The sequence below is a fragment of the Pieris brassicae genome, chromosome 5 (assembly GCF_905147105.1).
Source record: "Pieris brassicae chromosome 5, ilPieBrab1.1, whole genome shotgun sequence".
NCBI classification, from domain to species: domain Eukaryota; kingdom Metazoa; phylum Arthropoda; class Insecta; order Lepidoptera; family Pieridae; genus Pieris; species Pieris brassicae.
The window spans coordinates 9,926,365-9,951,641 of NC_059669.1; the positions used below are offsets into that span (position 1 = coordinate 9,926,365).

At 32.3% G+C, this 25,277-nt stretch overlaps 2 protein-coding genes across 3 annotated transcripts; one reads left to right on the forward strand and one right to left on the reverse strand.

The window, feature by feature from the left end:
- Positions 1-5,758: 5,758 nt before the first annotated feature.
- LOC123709815 (centrosomal protein of 131 kDa) lies at positions 5,759-20,600 on the forward strand. Of its 2 annotated transcripts, none has more exons than XM_045661378.1 (16): positions 5,759-6,038; positions 6,169-6,280; positions 6,698-8,690; positions 9,657-9,746; positions 10,282-10,411; positions 11,886-11,993; positions 12,504-12,662; positions 13,990-14,034; positions 14,575-14,780; positions 15,416-15,552; positions 16,626-16,714; positions 16,962-17,173; positions 18,689-18,801; positions 19,299-19,357; positions 19,646-19,788; positions 20,388-20,600. In XM_045661378.1, exons 1-16 carry the CDS (start codon positions 5,868-5,870, stop codon positions 20,521-20,523), a joined length of 3,903 nt encoding a protein of 1,300 aa, XP_045517334.1. In that variant the 5' UTR covers positions 5,759-5,867; the 3' UTR covers positions 20,524-20,600. The 2 variants fall into 2 exon arrangements, with proteins under 2 accessions (XP_045517334.1, XP_045517335.1); XM_045661379.1 differs by having other exon boundaries at positions 5,759-5,870.
- Positions 20,601-22,248: 1,648 nt separating this feature from the next.
- LOC123710143 (hairy/enhancer-of-split related with YRPW motif protein 1-like) lies at positions 22,249-23,854 on the reverse strand. Its single transcript, XM_045661872.1, has 3 exons — positions 23,735-23,854; positions 23,494-23,589; positions 22,249-23,247 (listed from the first exon to the last, which is right to left on the reverse strand). Exons 1-3 carry the CDS (start codon positions 23,813-23,815, stop codon positions 22,249-22,251), a joined length of 1,176 nt encoding a protein of 391 aa, XP_045517828.1. The 5' UTR covers positions 23,816-23,854.
- Positions 23,855-25,277: the final 1,423 nt, after the last annotated feature.

Below are 25,277 nucleotides of genomic sequence, written 5' to 3' on the forward strand. Positions count from 1 at the left end.
AAACTAGTTAAATGAAAGTTTATATATAAAATAATCGAAGGTTATTCAATGCAAAACAGTGTATTAGCTTACGTATTGTATGTAAAATGATATCAGAGTTCCTGTTTCATAATACATACATTTCACATGCATAATTGAAAATTCTTTGAATAAATGATTAACGTTCAGCGTTAGAATATTTGTACTAGTATTGTCTTTTGTTATCATAGCTTTTACACATTAAGAAAAACACTTTCTGAACGGGTTGAAGCTATGTATTACTATTAAAAACTTATAATTATTTACATAATTTTAATTTTTTCCGAAATTTCGCCTACTTTACAGCGTGCGTGGTCACGGTGACTGAAGACAAAAGGTGTTGAATGTCAAAAGTATCACAGCTGTAGAGAAAGTTGTGTTATCTGTATTTATTGCCCCGAAGTTGATATCAACTAAAAGATGACGGGTTTTTGCAAAAATTACTCACGGTGTCCTCTATTTTCGCCCCCAAGACAAACAATCCGCCAACAGTGTTTTTCTTACTTGTACTATTTAAACTGGATCGAATACAAAAGTTCTTTCAATAAAGGATCTATCGCGCCAGTCTTAAGGTGTCCTAAGACTCGCTACCACACTCGCAACAAAACTTCTGTTAACGTTTAGACAACTATACATAGTAACAACACCGACCACGTCACACAACGCCAACATAAGCTGCCCAAATAACGCATATTTTCGCCCAACGCTTTTTTGTTTTGGAAGCTCTTTCATTTCAGTTTCTTAAATACAAAAATACACTATCAATTTAAAACTTTTTACTAACAATTTTAAGTTTCGGCTTCTCAATCTGTCATAGCCTCCAAAATAATTCTTCTTTTACAACATCAATTATAAAATTGTAAAGTTATGTAGAATTTATTACCTAAAATCATTAATATATCAAATGGAAGAGACACAGGGAATCCTAGTGCACTTTCTCTTTTAACTATACAACCTTTTTTATTATGTGTAAAAAAGTTTTTTCTTTATTTTTTTTGCTTATAGCTGGTATTATAAACGCCTTGTTTAGACAACTTCATGCCTACCCGGTAATGATATCGCCAAATGTTTTTTTTTCAACTAGCATGCAAGTGTAAAATATAATTTAAAAAAATTGTTACTTGGTACGTCATATCTTATAATTTAAAAAACGCATAATATATCTGCACTATGCATTTAAAATTAGAATCACAGTCCCCTTGAAAGCCTTACACTGTTACAAGGAAGTGATGTGTAACTTCTGGGATAAAACAGTACGATTATTTGCTGCATGTTGGCACCCACAGCCTTGTTACATCGCTACATACAAGCAATTATAAATGAATTTTTAAGTAAAATTTAAGAAATTGGTGGACTGATAATTTTTATATTCATCTTGATGTTAACATAGTTTTTTAATGTGTAAATATTTTAACAGCGATCAGACTTATTTTATCAGATTAAAGGAAAAACAAATCGTTATTCAATTGTTTTTTAGCAGGACAAATAAAAAACAATTCGGCATTCAATTGTTTTTGACGAGAAAGTTCTCGAACTGTGTGCCGTCACCTTGTCTGGCGATTTTATGACCCAGTTGGTCTAGTGCCAATATCGATCGAGTTTCCTCATTTCTAGGAATTCTACGCCATAGCTGTTAACTATGTTGCAAATATAGTCTATCATAAATAATTATTTGTGTTAGTTCTAGACTCTAGAGACTATTGTATCGCATTATATAATGTAAATTATACAGTCTTAACAAAAGCAATAATGTCTCCTTATATTAAAGCATACATACATTTCGACAGAAATAAAATTAGCAATTTAGTTTTTCTTAATAAAGTTTGGGCATACACCTTTTTAAAAAACACAATTAAAAAACACCTATAAATAGCGAAAAACAGGGTAATAAATGAACCTTTTTGGATATACATATTATGCATTCCATCCATTGTTGTATATAAGACAGCTGTAGAAGTTAAATAATAATAAACACATTAGGTTAATAAATAATGACTACACATGAATGATGTCATTCAGCCATTAGGAGTCTCGCCTACTGCGTAGTTGTGTAAAGTCATAGAAAGAAAAAGTACAGCAGAAGTGTTGGCCTAGCGCAGTGTTTCCCGACGTGGGCCCACGCCCCACAAGGAGACAATTTGATTGTTAAGGGGGCAATCAAAATCAGCTGGATATAACACAACGTGAAGATAGAAAAATCTTTATTAAAATTATTTGGAATTTGAATTTGTTTCGCTAATTAAATAATTCAATTTTTAATATATATATATATATTATGCTACATAGAGGGCATAAGAGATTTAGGTAGGTTAAAGGGGGGCCTGGCATAGAGGCTTTTAAATCAACATTGAAGTCGTACGTTCGAATCACGGCTGTGTACCAATGGACATTCTTTGTGCGCAATTAATGTTCGTACGGAAACGTGATGACATGCTTCAGATCCAATGGCATATGTCAAGCACAAATAACAAGAAACAGTGAAATCTCAGGCAGAGTAAGGATTTTAGCGCCATGGTTTTTTATTAAATAATAATACAGATGAATACAGCACTATCAGATGAGCACGATCCAAAAATTGTTTGTAAGTAACACCTTCTATATTAACCTAGTCGAGTAATTGCAGAAAAAATAGGCGCACGAGGAAAGGCCTACCATCGCGAAGACATGAATCATTAATGTTCTAGAACTTGCCAGTATTCGTATAAAAATAAATAAATCATTGGCGCTACAACCTCTCAAGGGCATCTGATTTCTGTATCTGTTTTATGATCTAATAGGCAAGCTGGTGGTCTGTGCCTGATACAGGCCGTCAACGTTTTGGGTCTAAGGCAAGCCGGTTTCCTCACGATATGTTCCTTCTAAAATTTACATTTAAATGCGTACAAAGAAAGAAAGTCCATTAATGCACAGTCGAGGGTTTAACCTACGACCTCAGTGATTGGGTTCGTACGCTGAAGCCACTAGGCCAACACTGCTCTGTTAAATTACGTAATATTGTCGAATAGTTATTTCTTTATCGAAACATCGAAGATCCTACATATATCGTATACGTACTATTTTACTATAACCAAAGACATTGTTTCATAGATAATTTTCTGTCTCATTTATTTAATTCGTAATATGAATATTAAAAAATATATATAGGCAGTTGGCCAATACGTATCGTATGGAATAATTTAATAGCTTGTGCAGCGGAGAAACGAAATGGCGACCAAATTTGAATGAATATCTATCCAGACTAAGCTAATTAGAATTTTATGCTTCTCAAACATCATTAGCCTTAATGGTGTTTTGTTACATTTATTCATATACAATAGTGATAAGGAAAATCACTGTTTTTTGTTTTTAACGCTTATAGTACTTTTATTAAAGTAGTGTAATTGTTTTTAAGGTAGTAAGTATTCATATATTTTTTTATTGCGCTGTTACCCAACGAGGTGTTAAAATAACAATTGTATTGTATTTAATTGAATAAATCTAATTTAGCCAAGGCTATATATTTCTGCAGCAACTAAAATAATTCTGAGTCACCTGTGACCAAAAAAGACTATAAGCATGCGAATGAAAATAACAGATTACAATTGAAATTGTTATTCTGTTTGTAATAAACGTATTGCCAGAAACTTCTACTAACCTCTTATGTCAAAATCTTTTGATAAAAAATGCTAAAAATTGCACTAACATTACCCCTGCTACATAGTTGACACTAGAACCGCATACAGCTACACTGAGTCAAGAATGCTCGGTTATAGGTTACATTTCAGCTAACGACCCGTTAATGATAAACATAAACTGTTAAGTATGGAATATACATGACGAACCTAATAATTAATAAGTCCGTGTCGTTCTTACACTACAAGTTCGAAAAGGATATAGCTATCTGATTCATAGACTGGGCGACCTTGGCGTTACCTCACTGAGAATACTGTGTAGTCCAATATTTTGATTTTAAATAGCAGTACAGTAACAGTCTATGGTTTTCGACATTACCTTAGAAATACAATAAAATTATTAATTTTCCAAACCGTTATGTTATTATATTTATTCTAGGCAAAATATCAACTTGATTATCGATAAAAAATAATTTAATATTTTGGTGAATTAATCATATTATTTTTTATAATGTATAACTATTTTAAGTTGATTTTTAAATAATATATGCGAATGCTTATCGAAGCAATATTTAATTATTAACGTTTACGTGTATTTTATTGATATAAACACGTTAATTGTAATTTTACTGCGCAAATGCGTTATTGCGTTTCAGAATACCAAAGCTCGCGGCTGTAGAAACCGAAATTATTTTCAATGATCACTCCATTCACTATTGACTTAAAAATAGATACAACATATTTACATTTTGCGTAATTGTTTATAAGGAATAAGAACTAGAGTGAAATAGTATTACAGCCGGTGGGTACACAAAGACATTACGAAACATATTATACCCTTAATAATTTTTTTCAGTTTAACATGTGATACCTAAACATAAAATTAATTGATGTATTTATTTATAGAATTCCAGATGTGTAAGTATGACTCCACGCGCTATCTCTATAATGAGTATGGGATAATAATAACAATAATTCAATTAATTAATAGTTTGTTTGTCACGTAAACACGGCATGTTAGTTTGATTTACCTATTAAAACATAATTACCGATAAGATCAGATGTTTTTTATTGGATTTCCACGAATTTGTCTGCGTAGAATATAGCAGTTATACATAAAAGTGTAAATAAGAAGAGATGTCTGATGTTTATTAGATTAAATAAAAAAAATGGCCTATAGGGATGCTTTAGAAATGATAGCTAATGATACTTTTATTAGCAATGTTTAGTTTCGGATATTGTAACAATTCTCTTCTCAGTATGTCGCAGTGTTACGAAATGTGTAAAATCTTTAATTCTAGCTTATTTAAAAGTTAAAATTCGTTACAACTGTAACTGAAAAGTAATAGTTATTCGCGATGATAAAATAATCATGTGTCTGTATGTAACTACAAGACATTGTTATTATGAAATATTTACATAATATTTAACTTACATGCATCTTGAACTTGAAAAAATTTAGCTACTTCTAAAGTTATTACTACCAGTAATTACTATAATAAACTACGTATTTTTATTTTTAAAAATCATGCTAACTCACCGTTTTAGTCATTATTTGCATGAAATACAATTTAATCGAATAAACAATATTAAAATTAAACATTTCTTACCTGCGATTCCGCTGAACATTTTTCTAGCTTTAAAGAATTGTGCCTGGCCAAGAAAATCACAATCAACACAAATTAATATAAGTTTTAATAAAAGCCTAGTTAAGATTTTACCAAAATAAATCCCTAACCTTCAGAGTATGGAATTCGAGCACTATTTGTTCACTGACTGAATAACACACAGGCTACAACTCACAAGGACAAGCCGGGCAAGTTGAGCAAGTACCAAGATGATCAATTCCAGTTATTTTTATCTCTGACGTCATTCCTAAAACGTTTCGTTTAACGGATAAAATAACCATTGTATTATAAATCAAACCACTATATATATAGTAGTAGTAGATAGTAGGTCATCGTTATAGGTAAAGTTAATGTTTGTGTTGAATTTACGTCTGAATATGAAATGGCGAAAATTATAAATTCGATCTACGTAACGGAACGTAAATGTAAACGAAGTATCAAATATCAGCTTTGATTAGTGGTTTGACAGTTCACAGTGATACTGTGTCCTGTGAACGGTTGCCTAGCAACTGAACTATATTTTACTTCGATAAACACCAAACAAATGAAATATAAAATCGTTACTTTGGCCTTTGCGAGTATTTTGTAAAAATACTTACTGAACATGTGAATGGTGAATATTTTATTAAATAACGATTTAAAGTTTGTAATGTCTAAAGAAAATAATAATTTGCGGTTACTCGGTTCACCTGTTAATTTATCATATAGAAATAAAAAGCGAGAAGATAAGAAGAATAATAAAGGCCGGCCCCGTTCAGCTCTACAAAATTCCTCTGTTTTGGTAAATAAATAATGATGCTATTATATTCGACGAATTATCTCCTCTAAAACCTTAGGGTTAATTTAATTTTGATTAAATCAATGCAATGCAATATGTTATTTATTGCATTTTCTTGCAATTTCTTTTACAGGATAATCAGGAACATTACAAGAGACCTTTCTCTGCTGACACAAAGGACAGGGCACCAACAACTAGGTCTTTTTTCAAGGCTTTTAGTGCTGAACTGTTTCAGTCATACAGTAGTAAGTTTTAAAACTTTAATAAAAAATTACTCATAAATTAATGTATTTTCTTAAAGGTAATTTATTGTTTCGATAATATTTCTAAAAAAGATGTTTGCATGACCACATATAGTCATAAATATCTGTTTTTGGAATTAGTTTTTGAGCAGCAATTGATCAAATCAGTTTATTAATTTAATAACTAAACAAAAAAACAAAAGTGGCAATGAAAATACTTCCCAGTGATTTCTAACAAATCTTTATAGAATTGCATGCTTTGGGGCCATATATGCTGTCCCAAAAAAAACCAGACTGTATTATATATTTAATATGGTTAAATTTATGCTGTCATAAAATAATTAGAAGTATCTGTAGTGCCTTATATTTTTGTACATTTTAAATACTTATGTTATTTCCTATTATTCCTTTTACTTTCAGATTCACCACTTACTGTAAAAGTGTTGCCACCAACAGAGCAATTGCTAGGAACTTCTAAAACATTTGAAAAAAATGCTTTTAAAAAGAATAAGGAGATATGTAGCAATGCCTCCGATATTGGTTCAGAGGATACATTTATTAGCTTAGGTACTAAAATTAAAGCTAAAGCACAATCAGGACCAAAGAACAGAAATCCAAATCCAAAGAACGCATTAAGATACAGAAGCATAGCTAAGAAAACCAAAAAAAATATGGATGACACAAATAGTTGTTTGACTAAAGACAATTATGGAATGGAAATAACTATTACAGAACGGCCAAGATCTACATCACCTATCAGATATAGGGATATATATCAACATAGATCATTTTCACCTCCTTTAAAGAACCAATATGAATCATATTTTTTAGCCTTTAATGAAAACTATAAAAACATTCATGTGCCTACCTATACATCTTCCCTAAGTGTAGATGAGGCTAATGCGTTGGAAGTGTTTGACCGTCGGCAAACAAAACCTCAACTGTCTTTAGTAGAGGAAGAATCTACACAAGATCTCGATAGTAATGTTTCACAAAATGTGATTAGCTTGCCACATGATAGTGGTTGTCTAGACAATAAGGATTTAAAACAAAATGACAGTAATGATTTTAAAATTACAACAAACTGCTTAGATAATAGCGATAAAGAGAAAGAAGATTTTTCAAATGAATCACACACTTACAGAACATTTTTGAATGATTTCCATGCAAATTTAATGGACAAAAGTAAAACAAGCTCAAGAGTTCACACAGATTCTTCTTCTAAGGATTCTGGTTATCCAGAGAGTGCTGTCAAAGAAGATAAACAGTATTATCAAAATTATTCACTGCCTTCGACATCCTTCAATTTGATAACACATGAAAGCAAAGAACCAAGAAGCTTTGATAGTGCGTCATCTAAAGAAAATAATAAAGAGAATTCAGATAAATGGGCGGAGCCCTTTAACCACAGTAGATTACTATATAAAGATTTTTTTCTACAGAAAGAAGGTAATATAGCATTACCGCCACAAAATACACCTAAAAACGACAAGGCACCAAGTACAAATGAAGATTCTACTAGCTCAAAATTGGATGATAATGTTAATTTAGAATATCCATCGTATCTGCTGAATAGTTCTACTAAAGCATACACTTCTAAGGTTATTGAAGATTATAAAAAAGAAATAGCTGCAATAAATACATTGCACGAGCTCACTTTAAAAGACATAAAAACCGACGCAATTTCGCCTACACCTCTCAACATCAATGAAATGTTTGACCAATTTTCTACCACAAACGACAATTCAACCTCCAATAATGACGATTCTAAATTAACTGATAAGAATTTGTTAGACGCAAAGAACAGTGATATATCAAAGGTTTCAACTAAGGAGTTAATACAAAATTATCTAAAGGTAAAGAGTGATTATAAACCAGAAAACCTTGTAAGGAATACAAAAAAGTTCGACAAGAAATTAAACAATATACAGTCTAAGAATGAAGAAAATTCGGGCTACAAAAGATTTTGGAATAACAGAACTGCAAAGAATGTAGAGAAAAATGTATCAGCAAATACACACAGCAATGTTTTTACAACACGCACTCCATTAAGTGCGCGAATAGACAGTGTTCAAACAGACAAAGATATAGAATCTTGGATGTCACTCTCTGCTTCATCTCCGAGACTCCTAGAGCTAGATAAAGAGGATACAATAGATATAAAACAGGCACAAAGATCAAAAAGTCCACTAACCAAGGAAATTGAACCTGAGAAGACTGAAACTCCAATTAATACTGATATTGAAAAGTCAAAAGAATTAAGTTCTAATTCCACAGTACTTGATATTTATTCAATGCTTAAAGAAATAGAGAGTTATGGTGACAACCCAGTGACTTCAGTAGCTGATACGCAAATGTCTAAAACAGAATCTAAAGAAGAAGAAAGAAGTTATAGTCCAAAGGATAATTTTATGTAAGTTCTTGCTCTTTGAGCTTTACTTAAATATTTGAAGTAAACTTAGTGGTCTAAGATCCCAATTAGATAACTTAAGTTTAAGGAATTATCTGGTAAAAGTGTTTTTGAAGCAAAAAAATACTCACCAGTATAATACTCGAAACAGAACAAATCTAAGCGACCAACCAGGCTCCTGAAGATAAAGCACTCCTTAAATGGAAATTGTATTCGTTTTTACATTGAACTCCCAAACGAAAATAGAGAATTATCACTGAATCAATTCAAAACTCTCGTGATACGTAAATTAATCAAGAAAGCTTTTTATAAATATGACGATTATTTAAACGATTTGGTCCAGATCAAACAATTTGTATGACTCAAAACTTAAAAAGGCGATTAAAAAGAGTGGCAGACAGTTTCTTGCCAGTTCTTCCTGCTGCGCCCTTGCGAACTGATAGTAAACGTAAATTTAGAATCAATTTTACATCTTTTCTGTTAACGTTCATAAGTGTACTTGGTTACTTATATGGATAAAGTTATTTTGAGTTTGAGTTAAATAATCAGCCGCAATTAATTTGTTGATATAAATTGCAACCACATGTTAACGTAAACTGTGAGCGTAGTTGTCCTTATTTAAAACATTAATTCATAATTATAAAACTTTAATTATATATTAAAATAATAATATCTAACGTTGCGGCTGGCTGAGAAAATATTTTTTTCTTTAATTCTTTAGACCATTTCTATTAAAATGACTTAAAATTGTTTAAACCGGTACAATAAGGGCTTCGGAATGAGTGTGTGTTCCGCGACCAAACTGTTTGTGTGTTTTTTATTATAAACATATAATAAGATATAATAACATAAGATGATATGTTTTGGTTGTTACCTATTCAATTGTTTTCCTTTTTTAACTCTACGATGAAAATTGAGATATAGTGCCGAGTTTGTTAAAAGATTAATCTGGTAACATTATATTTTCAGGGAAATATTCCAGTTTTTGGAGAAAGTTGAACAAAGTGCGAACGACGCGTTATCCGTAGTTACAACAACAACACCTCAGACAATTCCTAAGTAAGTATTGTTGTATAAAATTGCTTTTGAAATTTTTGGTTACGAACGTAAAGCCTTTTTTTTACAAAATAAATTAGTCTTGTACCGTTTTAACTAAATTACTTATTTGTCTCTTTTCATCACAGTATAAACACAATTTGACAGAAGGAGACAAAAGAGTAGTTTAGTAAAAAGAGACAATGCATGGTACTTATTTAACGTTTTACGAAAAAGTTAAATACCATAAACGTTAACGTAAACTCCAAGCTTGGACGCTTATTTTGACATTTTCCCATCATTCCTTTTTTATAGAACTTGACAATAATATAATAATAGGATAGGAATTTCCTTCAAGAAAAGTGCGTGATAATTGTTAAAAGTCTGGCATCGCAGTTCAGAACCTTGTAGCAGTGTGGTTAATGTTTTATAAAAACGTATGAAGGGAGAACGTCAAAATTAGCGTCTAAGTTTGGAGTCCGATAAAAACGTTAAGTACACGTAGCGTTTATTCTCGTCACTACACTCGTCTCACAGTGGAATACTTGAATCATTCCAGACTGGAATCACTACTTAAGTTGCCACAAACGGAGCTCGCTCAGCGCTTAGTGACGGCCTCTTTACAGTTAGAAGAAAGGTCTTGTTGTATTGCCCTTTTGCAGGAAAGCCTTACGAATCATAAAGAACAGGTAAGTAGGGTCTGATAAAAGAGCATCAGTGTAACAGTAACTTAATTGATTTTTATGTATACTTTGATTTTCCATATTAAGTATCAAACGATACGGTTGAAGTATAATGGCGTCATAATAAAAAAAAAGTATTTAGCCCTGCGCCCAAATCCTACGACAGTTCTCTTTCAGCATTGATTCTGATATACTCATTATTTTACCCAGATTAAATTTAATAAATATGTAAAAATGCCAATGAATTTTATAAAGTTGTTTTTTAGTTCCACCACTATTTGTCAATTGTCATTTTGACACCTGATTGAAATTTAAAAAATAATCTTCCAACGGCAGTTAACTGCTTACTTAAATTAAAAATTCCGATTACATATTTTGTAATACGTCAATCTAAACATATTGTACAAAACCTTTGAAGTAAAAGTTGTTCACACACCTGTGTGTGTTCCCAGCTCTTCCATAATAAAATTATTAGTTAATTCCATAACAATTTATTTAAATACATTGTATCCAAACAACGAGAATGGAATCATTTAAAGTAAAACAGCACCTATAAGTATTTATATTTTTCTTACAAAAACAGAATCAGACTTACGTTGGTAGCTGATAACTGCTGGCGCGATACTTTCGAGCTATGATTTTGATTCTGTATTGTCTTTGTGTAGAAAATATTGTAACAAAAAGATGCACTTTTCGTATCAAGTAATTTTTATCTAAAGAAATAAATTGGTTCTAACAATTTGAAGTTAGTTTAGATTCATTCGCTTCTTTCGTTGTTTTAAGCGGGGCACATGACATCTATTAAATTGTATTATAATCTAAAAGATTTATTTATTAAAGTAATCTTTCGGCTCTGTCTTGCTTTTACGCAGGTTAAAATTTTAAATAGAATTGATGTTTAGTTGCCAACAGGTGGCGCTGATTTCTATTTAAGATATGTTTAGTGAATTTCTTAACGATGACAATACTGTTTATAACTGATTAATATTGGTAACGTATAACGTATTTTTCACTAGCGTCGGCAGTGACTATTAGGTTTTTTTAACTTTGCACTTGAAACGTTAAGTTATGTAAAACTACACATACTTTTATATACATTTCGCTGAAGTAACAAATAAATAAACTGCTTTATCATTTTATATTACTCTTATGTATATTTAAGAGCAGTGGCCTAATGACTCTCGTCCCTGAGCTCGTAGGTTCGATCCCCGGCTGTGCCAATGGATTTTCATTCTATATGCGCATTAAGGCATAACATTAGCTCGGATGGTGAAGAAAAACATCGTGAGGAAACCGGCTTGCCTAGACCCAAGAAGTCGACGGTGTGCGTCAGGCACAGAAGGTTGATCACTACTTGCCTATTCGATTAACAAATGATCATGAAACAGATACAGAAATCTGAGGCCCAGGCCTAAAAAGGTTGTAGCGCCATTGATTTTTTCAATGAATATTGTATAACCATTTAACCATTTGTTTACAGATGATTACGAAAATAAGTAATCTTGAAAAGCAGTCGCATCGCAATATTGGTAAGGTTAAGCAGGAGTGTGAAGAGACCATCAAAAGACACCAGAATTTTATTGACCAGGTAATTAAAATACTCTTTTTTTATTCAAATTTATGTAATTTAAAAATTAAAGAGAATTAAATCATTTTTATATATAGGTAACATTTTTCAGTGCTAACGTATGAACTCATTTTAGTAAAGTACAGGGAGAGTTACCTTGAATAGAGTTTTAGATATAAATTAATGAAAAATGTCCAGACTTATTTAATTAAAAAGAACGACGTCCAATAAAGATATTATACAACAAAATATAACGCTTATAAATATGAATTTGTATCAAAATGATACAATATTTTCTGTACAAACTTTATAATTTATGGGTTTATGATTCGCTTAAACTATGGCCCGTATCTTAAAACGTAAATAAAAATTGTTTTAAGAGTAATTTTTCATAAGTTTGACATTTGACAACTCTGACGAGATGTGACGGTGATGTGAAGATTTTACGGTTTTTAGCAGAATTTGCTTTAGGCAAAATTGGGGAAAGATTCACTACTTAGAGTTTTAATTTTAAAACAACTGAATTTTCAGTTGATAAACGACAAGAAAACACTTAACCATAGAATAGAGGAGTTAGTTGACGAGCGAAGGTCTTTAGAGGATAGGTGGAAGAGATCTGCGCAAACACTGGAAGAGAGATATAGGCTGGAGCTAAAAAACCAACACGACAAAATGGCCGCTGCGCAACAGGTATAGTACCTAAGTTAAAGCGGTAATAATACCGTGTCCAATACAAATTAGTGACCTTCAAGAAAGAGCTAAAAACACGCTATGTGGTATGTAAAAGAGTACGGATTTGAAAGGCTGGCAACACAGCGAGCCCTCTGACATTGAGTGTCCATGGGAGGTATCACTTAACATCAGATGATTATTTATTTATTGAATCATATATTGAATTTTCTATATTATATTTTACACATACATGACAATTACCTTAAACATAAATTTTACTAAAAATAATAAATACACTTCCAACTACAAATTTTAGTTTTTACTAGTAATCAAATACATATTCACTTAAATTACGGATAGCCGCTTAACCGCGCTTTATTTTTTTTATTTTATATTTAAAACTAGCGGACCCGACAGACGTAGTCCTGTCATAACTATGAATATTGATTACCAATATAATAACTGAGATCAAAGCATTTATTTTAAACGATCTTCATTTCTCTTACATCCTCTTTGAAGATATTTGCAGCACGCATTCTGTCAATGTTATGTCAAACGTCATCAGTTTACATCAAAAAAGTTTATAGTAAAAGCGCTATGCACTGGAAAAAAATCTTAACATAAGTCAGTATTACTTAATACATGTTCTAATTCTCCGTGACATTTTCTTTCATAACTTTCTCCTGACAATAACAAACAACAAAAAAGAATGATCTAAATCGGTCGTGCCGTACACACGTGATGCCGTAACCAAGGGAAATAGGGATTCATTTTTACATACATAGATAAGCGTTGTTAAGTGTGTAAATCTTATTTCTATTTAACGAAGGTTAAAATATTAAATGGAATTGACTTTTAGTTGCCAACAGGTGGCGCTGATTTCTATTTAAGATATGTTTAGTGAATTTCTTAATATTCACGATGACAATACTGTCTATAACTGATTAATATTCCGAATAGGATAACGTCTTTTTCACTAGCGTAGGCAGGGACTATTAGGTTTTTTGACTTTGCACTTGAAATATTAAGTTATCTAAAACTACACATACTTTTATATACATTCGCTGAAGTAACAAATAAATAAACTGCTTTATCATTTTATATTACTCTTATGTATATTATGAGCAGTGGCCTAGTGACTCTCATCCCTGAGCTCGTAGATTCGATTCCCGGCTGTGCACCAATGGAAATAACAACAAAAAAATGGTCTTCGGTGGTAATGTCCATGACACAAATGTCTGCCCCCTTGAGATGCTTTTTTAAAGTCCCAGACTTGTTCTGAATTTTTTTCATAATCGGTATTAGAATGTACCAACTAGATAATAAGTGAAATTATTTTTTTCAGGTGGCTAGACAACGCTGGGTTCGACAGAAAGCGGAAAAAATCAAGGTATGAATTACAAAACGTAAATTAATCATTAAGCTTTTTATAAATTTGACGAATATTTCAATGACCATGAATGGAGGAGAGTTTCTTGCCAGTTCTTCTTGTGTGTGCCCTTTGATTTGCGAACTGGTAGTGAACGTAAATTAACAATTAATCATTTTTCCTGTCCTAACTATTATATAAGTAGGTTATTTTATAGTATATCATAAAATTAAAAAGAGCAAATGCAATGCAATGCCGGGAGTTAGAGCTGTCGCACGCGCCTCTCACCAGCTACAGCTGACATTGACGCACTGCAATAGCAGGGGAGCCCTACCAATATCCTGAACATGATGAGCATTGTAACATTTGTATAGTAAACCACCAGCAAAATCATGTACAAATATGCTCTAAAAAGAACGAACAAAATTTTTTAATAGAAAATAAAATCAGTCAAACAAGAACGTTTGAATTTAAATCGTATCGTTCTTTGATATGGCAACGGGACCAAATATACTTCTCTCAAACCGAAGAAAGAAAGAAATAAAATAATTTTGCTTTCAGGAACTAACTGTAAAAGGTTTAGAAGGAGAGTTAAGAGAAATGGCGGAGAGGCAACAAAAAGAAGTGTCGGATTTGAAGATGTTTCATGCGGAACAATTTGGCAAGCTTAAAGCCCAATGTGCGAACGAGATGGAAGAACTCAGGCGTACTCTTGAGAAAGAGAAGGAAGAAGCCCTCGTTAAAGAGAGACAGCTAGCTAGTACCAGGTTCGTATTTTTTGTTATATAACAGGGGCCAAACGTGCACCAGGCCCTATTATAGGTAGGTTAAGTGATACTGCCGCCCATGGACACACAGATTGCCAGAAAGCTTGCGAATGCATTGACGGTTTTTTTAAAAATTCGTAGGTATGCTCTTTTATTGAAGGGCGTGGTTTGAGTGGTTCGTGGTTCAGATTTTTTTTAAGTAAAAGGAGGGCAACGAGCAGGAAGCTCACCTGATGTTAAGTGATACCGCCGCCCATCGATACTCACATTGCCAAAACGTTTGCCAGTGCGTTGCCGGCCTTTTAAAATTGTAATGCTCTTTTCTTGAAGAACCTTAAGTCCTGGTACGTAAATACTTCAGTGGGCAACCTATAAGAAATACCTTAAAAACGCTCACCACAATACGGGTGGAATTTCGTCTTCTGCCTCGATCTCTGATCATGAAACTCAGCTGTAGGTATTATCCTCTGAAAACATGGAGAATGTTAAATGTGGTAGAAGATGCAGAATGACCCCACATATTTAACGCAACGCAACGCAACTATTAGTTTATATTTCTTCATATCGACGTTGTTGAATTTTATAAAAAAATACAATTAAAAGCATTTTAATATATGTTTTTCTTGTCTTTAAAGAATGGAGAAACAGATACTAGAATTAGAAATGACGTATCAAGAGCAAAGAACGAGATTAGTCGCGGAACTACGCGCTGAGAACGAACGAGTTGCGCACGAGTTGAGTGAAAGAGATAGACTACAGAAACGGGAGTTTGGTGAGTTGAACTATACATATGAGGCGAACACTGTAAAACAAGCACAGATAGGGCATTTATTTGGTTTTTTATTTTCATTCTGTGCATAGCAACGGTCTAATTACAGGTTTATTTTTGCTATATATATATGTGTGTCGCAGTAAAGTAGTTAAATCAGAGAGTTAATTGAATCTCTAGACAGTTGATTAAATGTCGATATTCAATCAAGACATAGCATTTTCACATAAATCGAAAACGTTTAACTATCTGTCTGTCTTTATTGTAAATGGTTAGGTGAGGTTAGTCTTGTTTCCTAGGAACGTTTAGGAAACTCGTAAAACGTTTCGTTCACTCACTTGTCTGACGCAACTTTAGCGACTTCATTGAATATCGATTTATAATTAACTGTCTAGGGATTCAATTAACTCTGTGATTTAACTACTTTACTGCGACATATACATTAATTGCTGTTCGTTTGTTGCTAAAACTCGAGAGTATCTTGAAATTTTTGTGGAAGTTCAGGGAATGTTTAGACGGTGGAAAACAATTGAATTTTCCAATGAAAACTATTCCGAGCTGGTCTTTGAAGAAAAAAACTTTGACTGTCATATATTTAAATATTTCTTCAGAACATTGTTTTATGTAGGTTTTATGAGGTCCAATCACTTTGGTCTGTTTTAAAAAAAAATATTAAGTTTTGGCATAAATATATGTTGGTGTTACGAAGTTAATCGGACAATATAGTATTTATATTGTATAAGCAAGTTATGACATAAAATAAAAATCTAAATGCATATGTATAACAATATGCTAATAAAATAGTATATTGTCCAAATAGTTATGTCAACGGGATATGACAGTCTTTCGCTCGTTGTGAGCGTGCATAATTTTAAACCAATTGTGACGTATTGAACACGTTAAAACTAAAATTAATAATTGTTTCGCCTGGAATTAAATTTTTTCTATATTTTGACATTGTTGGTAATTTTTCTGTAAATTGAAAAATAAAATTACAAAAACTTTTCCCCTATTTATGGATGAAAGATTTCAATATTTAACTCAATTTATTGATGTTTATAATTTTTCTTATTAAGAAAAATGGCGAGAGGAGCAAGAGCGTTTGTTGGAAATAAAGAAGCAAAATATAGATCTTGAAATAAAGAAGGAAAAAGAAAAACTTGAGGTAATTTTTTTAAAATTTAATTGAACTCTTAACAGAAGTAGTCTTTCGTCCCTTTCTATCAAATTGTTATTGTGCTGTGGCCAAAAGGGGCGGATGATGTAGGTACTTAACTTATGAATATTAAAATCTATGTTATAAGACTGAATTACAAAGACAGATGCAAAGCGATCTTGGCATCTGTCATTTCTAATAATTCATGCTTATTTTAACGTCTCTGAAGTGTCAAAAATCATTTTCATAATTTCAGCTACAAATGAACGAGAAACGCTTACAATTAGACGCAGACTTTGAGAAACACAAAAGAGAATTCGAAGCAGAACAGAAAGTTTTGTTCAAGAGGAAAGTGACAGAGCTAACGGCGCAACACAAGTTGGAGAGAGATGGAGAGATCGAGAAGGCCATAGAGAGTTTGGAAGCGGAAGCTCAGACGGGAAGAAAGGAGCTGCAAGATGCATTAAGGTAACTGGAATGTAATAACGAATCGTATTTACACTTCATAGACAAAAAAATAACACGATACATAAAAATTATAAGGGATGCAACGGGCGGCCTTATCGCTAACAAGTGAATCTCTTCCAGGCTTCCTGGTAAGGGAAAAACTAAAAAAATAAATATGATGGGTGAAGTGCATAACCAAATCTTATAAAAAATATAGAATCACCAACCTTAATTTGAAATAATTAAAAAAGTAATTCATGAATTGCGACGCAATACAAAATAATACAAGAATTACAAGTCACGATTGAGCAGTATAGGATATGGTGAAGAAACGTTTATGAAGAAGAGTTTTAAAAGATGGTAGGGAGGTATTTTAGATGTAGAACGCGATTAAAAACCCAACGCAAAGAATATACTTACAACAAAAAGGTTGTTTATTTTGTAGCGATACCTACTTTCTAACGTAACGTAATGAAAACGTAACGTAACGTAACGAAGTTGTTTCGACCGCTTGGTACAAAATAATTTATTGGCTTTAGACAATCGGTGGTTAATCTGCTCAAGGATCCAGACCAAATGTGCAAATGCCCAATCTTAACTTTGTAGTTTGCTTTGAAAATTGTGTTCTTTGTGTATATTACTATGTCAAAAACGTATTGGTTATTTATCTTTAACAAGTGGGCTATCATAACATATGACTCCAATACGGCAACTGTTTACATTTATATCACGAACAAAATAATACATACACAGAAAAAACATGTGTGCAATTCACACGTAGAAGACGATTGTAATTTTAATTTTCAAGTTAAAACTAAATTAGTTTTTTTTCTATAAAGAAATAAATTTGTAAGTTTAATGTCAATCTTTAGTTTTGATAAAAACTAAAATAATTAAAAAAATCATAATTAATGATTTGTAAATTAAATTGATAAATTTCATCTAATTTTTTAATCTATTTAAATTAATTTTTTATTAAAAAAAATTACGTCTATGGTTATTTTAATTCAAAAAATTATCAAATACACACTAATTAAAAGATTATACAGTGTATAATGCCTCCTATCTGATTTTCTCCTACATTAAAAAAAAATTAATGTCTTTATGTGTCTGTCGCTTTTTCGTTTCATCGAGTTTCAAGTCACAACGATGCTAAATAATTTTTAATTTATATTTCAAAATGACTAATTCTTACAAAACTAATTGACATGAATACCTTTTGTCAGTTCACTCAACGGACAGTTAAAAACGTCAGTTAATCTATGGAGTTCATTAATAAATTCCATACATCGTGTCATATGTACCGTAGTTTCGTAAAGGTGGTCGATGTCGCCTCCTAACGTTGACGGAAGTCTCAATTTTCAATTCTACCCTCACTTTTCTGTGTTAGGCTGCATCTACATTATATCGTTCACAATTCTTTCTTGGTCTGGGGAAATAAACTTCATATAGTTTGTATTCGTCCGGAACTTGAGTTTGATTTAATTTTTTACAAGACGAAAACGATCCGTGAACTCATAAAAACGTTTTTTGAAGGAGAAACAAAGAACACTATGAGACTGAATTAAAAGAATTGGCAGAGACCGAAGCAGCGACGCTGAAGCGCTATCAAGATGCCCAAGCCAGGGTTAGATTGCAGGAAGATAAATGTAAGTCCTAGTCAAATAGAAAAATAAATAATATAATAATTTTTTAAATCCTCTGAATCTATCTATGATGCCACATATAGAGAGCCATCTCTTATTTTATTCCCTTTTTTCAAAAACAAAAAACACAATTTTTGTTACGTTCATGTGGAACCAGCTGCCCACTGAAGTATTTTCCAACCAATTTGACTTCGGACTTCTTTGGAAAGTACGTACGAAGTTTTAAAACTGGTAATTAAGATCGTCCATGGGCATTAAACCTGCCCCCTGTACTTGATTTATTAATAAAAGTGCACCACATCTAAAGCATTTTCTACAGTAATTGTTTCAATCTCGGCGGTAGTATCACTTAACATCAGATGAACCTGTCCGTTTGACTCCAGTTCTATAAAAAATATAACTGCAACATTACTAATATGTAATATGTTTTTAAATAAAAATTGTATTTTAAATACTCGACAGTTTCAAGATTTTCAGTCGTATCATTTACATGTTTTTAGGTGCTGAGCTGGAAGTTAAAATAAGCCAATTAGAAACCAGAAATAGAGTTTTAACAGAGGTATGAAATAATTAATAAATATTCGCTGTTTTCATCGACATTTGTTAAGCGTAATTTCACATTAGTAAAATTTGTGTAAAATTATAGAAATAAGAAGTCTTTTTTATAATTCAATTATAAATATGTTTATCTATATTGTTTTAGTGTATCTTTTTAAGTAGTTTTTTCTGATTTTACTTGATTAAATTTGGGATTTTTGTTTTTATAAATTAGACACTGGAAGGCCGTCACTCATAAAAGCATTCTAATTTAAATACGTTATATATTTTTTATTATTTTGATTTCTAGAAAAATATTCAATTGGAAGGACGCGCTGAAGAAGTAAGGTCGAGCTGCGAAGAGGCTTGGAAGAATAAAGTCGAAGCATTGCAGAGGGAGATAGAAGAGATGAAGAAGACACACGAAGAGCAGATGCATCAGCTCTATGCTAAGTTAGTTCGTAATATATATTCGTGTTTTGATTATTATTATAAAGTTTATTTCTTGATATATCGTTACATTAATAATCATACCATTATTTTTAATATTTTTGTCGGGTGTGTTTACTCTATACTCAGTGTTAGTATAACATTGTAGAAGAAATAAACGATCTAGGACACACAATTTTGTCACTATGTTCCACTGTCTTATATAAATAGTTATATGAGTCAAGACTTAACGGTAATTATGTCAAAAATTTTCAACTCTCAATTCTGTGCCTTGAAGGCTTACTCTCGACTTTGAATAATCATAATTAGATCAAATAAAGATTTCCACTTCTGTAGGGTATTTTTGTAACAGAAGGCAAACGGGCAGGAGGCTCAGCTGATGTTAAGTGTTACCGTCGCCCATGGACACTCACATTGCCAGGCTCTCTTTTCTTGTAGGACCGTAAGTAGACTTGGTTCGGAAGTACTTCAGTAGGCAGCTGGTGCTGTGCTTCCAACGATTGACTAAAGACGTGTCCACCTCTGCACTAGGTTTTAGGGTTTAACAGAATAAGATAAATTTGGTCATTGTTCCGCTCCTTTATGTGTATTTCATTTTGCAGAGTGAAAGTAGCAGTTGCCAGAAAAGACTCAGCGATCCAGGCCTTAACTCGAGAAAGTGCTAAATATCAGGAGAAAGCGACTCTCCTGGAACAAAAGTTACAACAACAGAGGAAGGATTTTCTCAAATCTAAATAAATATGAAATTATGATATTATTCCGTCCGAAACTAAGTGTGAATATCGTGTGAAGTAATGTATTAAGTTCTGTGGTTATTTATTTTAATAAAGCTTTTTAATAAATTTATTTTAATTTATTTTTCATTTTAAATTATTAAATTAGTGAGACATCTTTGATAATTTAATAATTTTAACTTCATAGAAAATGATTTTTTCAGAATGTTCTTGTCTCTTTGTTCATAAAAACAGCTTTACAGTATATTCTATATAACTCAAAGACGGCGGTCAAATTAGAATATATATATATATTTTTAATTTATTCCTTGAATTCTGAGGTAGGATTTTATAGTTATAACTTTTTTATTCCGGAAAAGCGAACAGTCTATAAGGAGTAACAAAATGTTTCATATGTCGGTATGTTACTAGTAAAAACCTAGGCTAAAAAAAACCTAGGGTAAAGAAATCGACGTAAGTCGAACGGAAGTTCGCTGGGGCAGCCGATAGATATCAAGATACAGTGTAAACTCTTTATAACGACACTGAAGGGATTATGCATTTTATGGCGTTATAGAGTTGTCGTTTATTTATTTATTTATTCTATAAATGATCTTAATAGAAAGGAAGTTGGTGTGGTGGAAACAAACTGTACACAGTTTTTCTGTCCACCAGGACGTCGAACATATTTAAATCATTAACATATATATATATACTAAGGCCAATGACATAAAAACTCTAACATTATAACAATCAAACCATTAAAATTGCACGTAAAACGTCATAAAGCAATTGAAACATTGATGCGCCATAGATAGCCGATGCAAGAAACCTGTTCTTGACGAGAATTCTCATTTGAATACAGGTTATTTCTTATATTCGAATATGTATTTAATGACGATAATGTCTGATTAGCATAATTTATAATTGTTTGATTTATGTAATATTATTTTAATTTAAATTTAATATTGTTTTTTGTTATATTAGGAAGAAGTGTAGCTGGTAGCGAGTTCCTTAAATTTGGAATAATGTAATGTTTTTTTTTTCATATAAATTATTGTATATGGGTAATAGAAATTCGTTTTTTTAATTTTCTACGTGTTGAATAGTGTTAGTGAATTTTAATTGTTTTGAGGTAATTTTCTGTTAATTAATGAAGTAGTTTTCATTTAATAATCCTAGTTGCACTTTCTCATGTATTTAATTAAATTAAATTATAATTTTAAAAAATGCAAATAGCTTCCCGTAGTCCTCTTTATATTGTGATTTTAAATTTTATAGGAGCAATTGTTTTTAAAGTACGTATTTGTATTACAAATATTTAAAAGAACGTACACAGCTGCGCAGTTTTTACTAATTTTAGAAACTTAAAAAGAACTTTATTAGGCAATTGTTATTGAGAGTGCGTGTAAGGCTATGTAGAGTGTATGGAATGGAAGACAAGCTAAGCCAACCAAAGCCAATTCGATTAATTTCGATTCTTTAGGGACTTCGTCGTTAAATCGAGGGACGTTACATGAAGTTTACACTTTTTAATTTGAGTTCAATCAGTAGCAATTGTTCAAATCCAATCAAAATGCCATCGATAAAAATAATATCTTTACTAAGAATACCACATAGGTAAATTCTCGCTCTTTATAAATTCTTACTCTATATAATATTCATTAAAGCTTGCATGTTACAGTGTAAACAGCACCACACGTAAAACCATATTTATTAGCTATTCCAATTGGAATCTTATTATCACAGTTCACCAAGGTCGCCACATTTCAGTACTCGTGCCTTGAACAGGAGATTTTGAACTTGTGTCTGCTTCAGCCTTGTCTTTTACCACCTTACTTGTGCTGGACTGTGCCAAGGATTCTGCAGTATGGCTTATAACAGATCGGCTTTGTGATGGCACCTCCATCGGTACAGGGATACTTTGCGGTAGCGATAACTTTTTTTCATTATGCAATATCCTTTCTGGTACTCTTCTGAACGATTCTAGGGTTGCGTGGTCTTCTCTCTTTTGTGGGGTTATTGATTTCTCATCCAACCGTAAGACTTTTGTTGGCGGTCCTAAGCTCTCAGCGTGACGTTTATATTTGTGTCTGATTGAGTAGTCCACTGCGCGTTTTGGTGATGCATCTATGCCGATTTTGTAGTTCTCAACATCTATAACTATTGATAGTGGTTCCATGAGCTTCTTATTTCTTAAGGCTTCTTGTTTAAGCGTTTCTGGGGAAATTGTAGTTGAGGATACCGTAGCTTTTTGTTCGGGGCTTGTGTCCTGGTCTGACGCCGAATGGCTGGGTGGTGTTGGGAAGGGATATGTTTTAACTGGGCGAGGAGGAGTTTCTAGTTCTGTTGAGGAGTCGCATGCTGAGTCACACGATAGCGGGCTTAATCGTGGGCTGGTTGGTCGCGTGGATTTGACATAGTGGAAGGCGCTAGGTCTTTCATCGTCGAGTCTTAAAGGGTCTGGTACCAGGGGCGCGTATTCAGAGGGATGTAGGTGTTCAATTCCGGAGATACATGAGTTGAGATGGTTTCCTAGTCGGTAGCGAAGTCCAGTTGGAACGCTTGCTAGTCTTGAAAGGTATCTTCGGACTTCCACTGCGCAGTCACCGAAGCCGGCTTTAAAACGATGGAGGACTCCTGGGTCGGCTGCTATTGCTGCTGCGAGCTGCTGTCTTTGAAGAGTCTGAAGATGCTTCACTGTCATTTCTAAAATATCCGCTTTTTCTAATTTTGAATGGCGTGCAGGCTGAAAAAATAAAATAATTTTGTTAGATTTATGTTATACGTTGTAATTTTTTTAAATTGTATTTGATCATACAATAGTTTGAATTATTACAATTATAAAGCAAGAAATTATAAATAAGTAATAACAATACCAATTAATAAAATAAAATATGTATTTATTTTAATCTATTGCATAAAAAAATAGCTCTTATAAATACGAATGTTATTATCAACAAAATTTTAATTGAAAAAATACACAAATACTTACGTCTTTGTCCATAGAGTCCAGTAGTAAATCCTTCAGTTCATTGAGGCAATTGTTGATGCGCGCGCGCCGCTTCTTTTCCATTATTGGCTTATTTGTCTGTAAATTTTTTTCCAATAAATTACACTGAACTGCACATAATCTTTCTAATTTATTTAAAAAATTTATGGATTTTTATTGAAGCACATTTTTAAACATTTAATATTCTCGTATTTTTTTTTATTATCACAATTTCAACACACACCTTCCTCAACTCGGCCTTAGATAATCCTTGAGTCGTTTCCGAAAAACCATTTTGAGAGTCATCGTCTTCACTGTACTGCATTTTAGGTCACTTTACACACGTCCTTCCTCGACAACGTCGAATTACTTTATGAACTTAGCTCGTACTTGATTCAGGAGCAAGACCCTATGTCCTTTTTCATCCTGTTTTAAAGTTGTACTGACAACTCATTCTATCTCGCTCCAACTAAGGGCTTTAAGCGTTGGGAAATGTATCGGAATGTTTTGTTTTGGTGCTGTCTCTGTCGTTCGCAAACCTGTACTTTGATATTAGTGAATGAACGCGGCTTGGCCGGTGATTAATGGATTTGGTAGTTTTTGGTTCCATAATGGGCAAATCTTTTGTATTGAAAGGCTTGTCTGAGCTTTGACCATTCTTAAGAGACTATTTTTTTTAAATATATTGTAATAAAATTAATTACGTGAATTTCTATATTGTAAAAACTGTGTTTTTAAATTTTTCTTAGCAACATTTCAAATGCAACATAACATTATTATACTTCTTAAGTGTAGAAACAAATTTTTAATTGTAGAAATATTCAGCTAGAAATTACATACTTTTTTGTTAAATAAATTAATATAAATAAAAGGCCGGCAACGCACTTGCGAGCCTTCTGGCAATGTGTCCGTGGGCGGCGGTATCACTTAACATCAGGTGAGCCTCCTGCCCGTTTGCCTACTATTATTATCTTCAAAAAAATTACTATACAACGCTATATAACCTGTTATTTACATTAAATAATTTCCTCGATATTACCTAATTAATCACCTAGGAATCCTATAATCTACCTATAAACCAACCCCACAGCATGGGAATATGCTCTTTAAAAATTCTATAAAACATTTTTCATAAAGTACCACAAACAGCGTCTTAAAACGACTTGCAATACGATACACAAAACTTGACGCTTCATGCGCGCACCGTACCGTGAAGGCAGTTTTTATGCGTGTTTCGTTCTAGGGTGTGTTTCTCACGATGTGTGGGAATTTCACAAGGTGTAAGGGGTTGCTTTTGTAATTATTTGTTCATACTTGTATGAATATGTACTGTTATTTGAAATTCTAAGGTAGAGGACTTCAATTATATTTACTATTTAATTTGGAGGACTTTCAAGAAATTTTTTTTATGTGACTAGCACTAGTATAAAATTGAATCTTGAAGAAAATTATACGACAACATTTTAGTTGATTAAAAGTACCTAACTCTTAAAAAATATTTATTTATCATTAAAAAAACTGACATCAAATATAGAAGAAATGTGAAAAAATATATATATACAACATAAATTATATATAATCATATAGAGTATTGAATTGTTTCACAAATAAGATATTTTTTTATAAAAAAGTATGATCATCATGAATTAGATAAAATCCTAATTGTTTTATTACCTACATAAACAGGCCATATACATGTTGATGGAACTTCGGCGGACCGTACTTTGCCCATCACTAGTCTAGTCGGAAATACTTGGACAAAATCCAAGAGGTACTAAAGAAGGGAC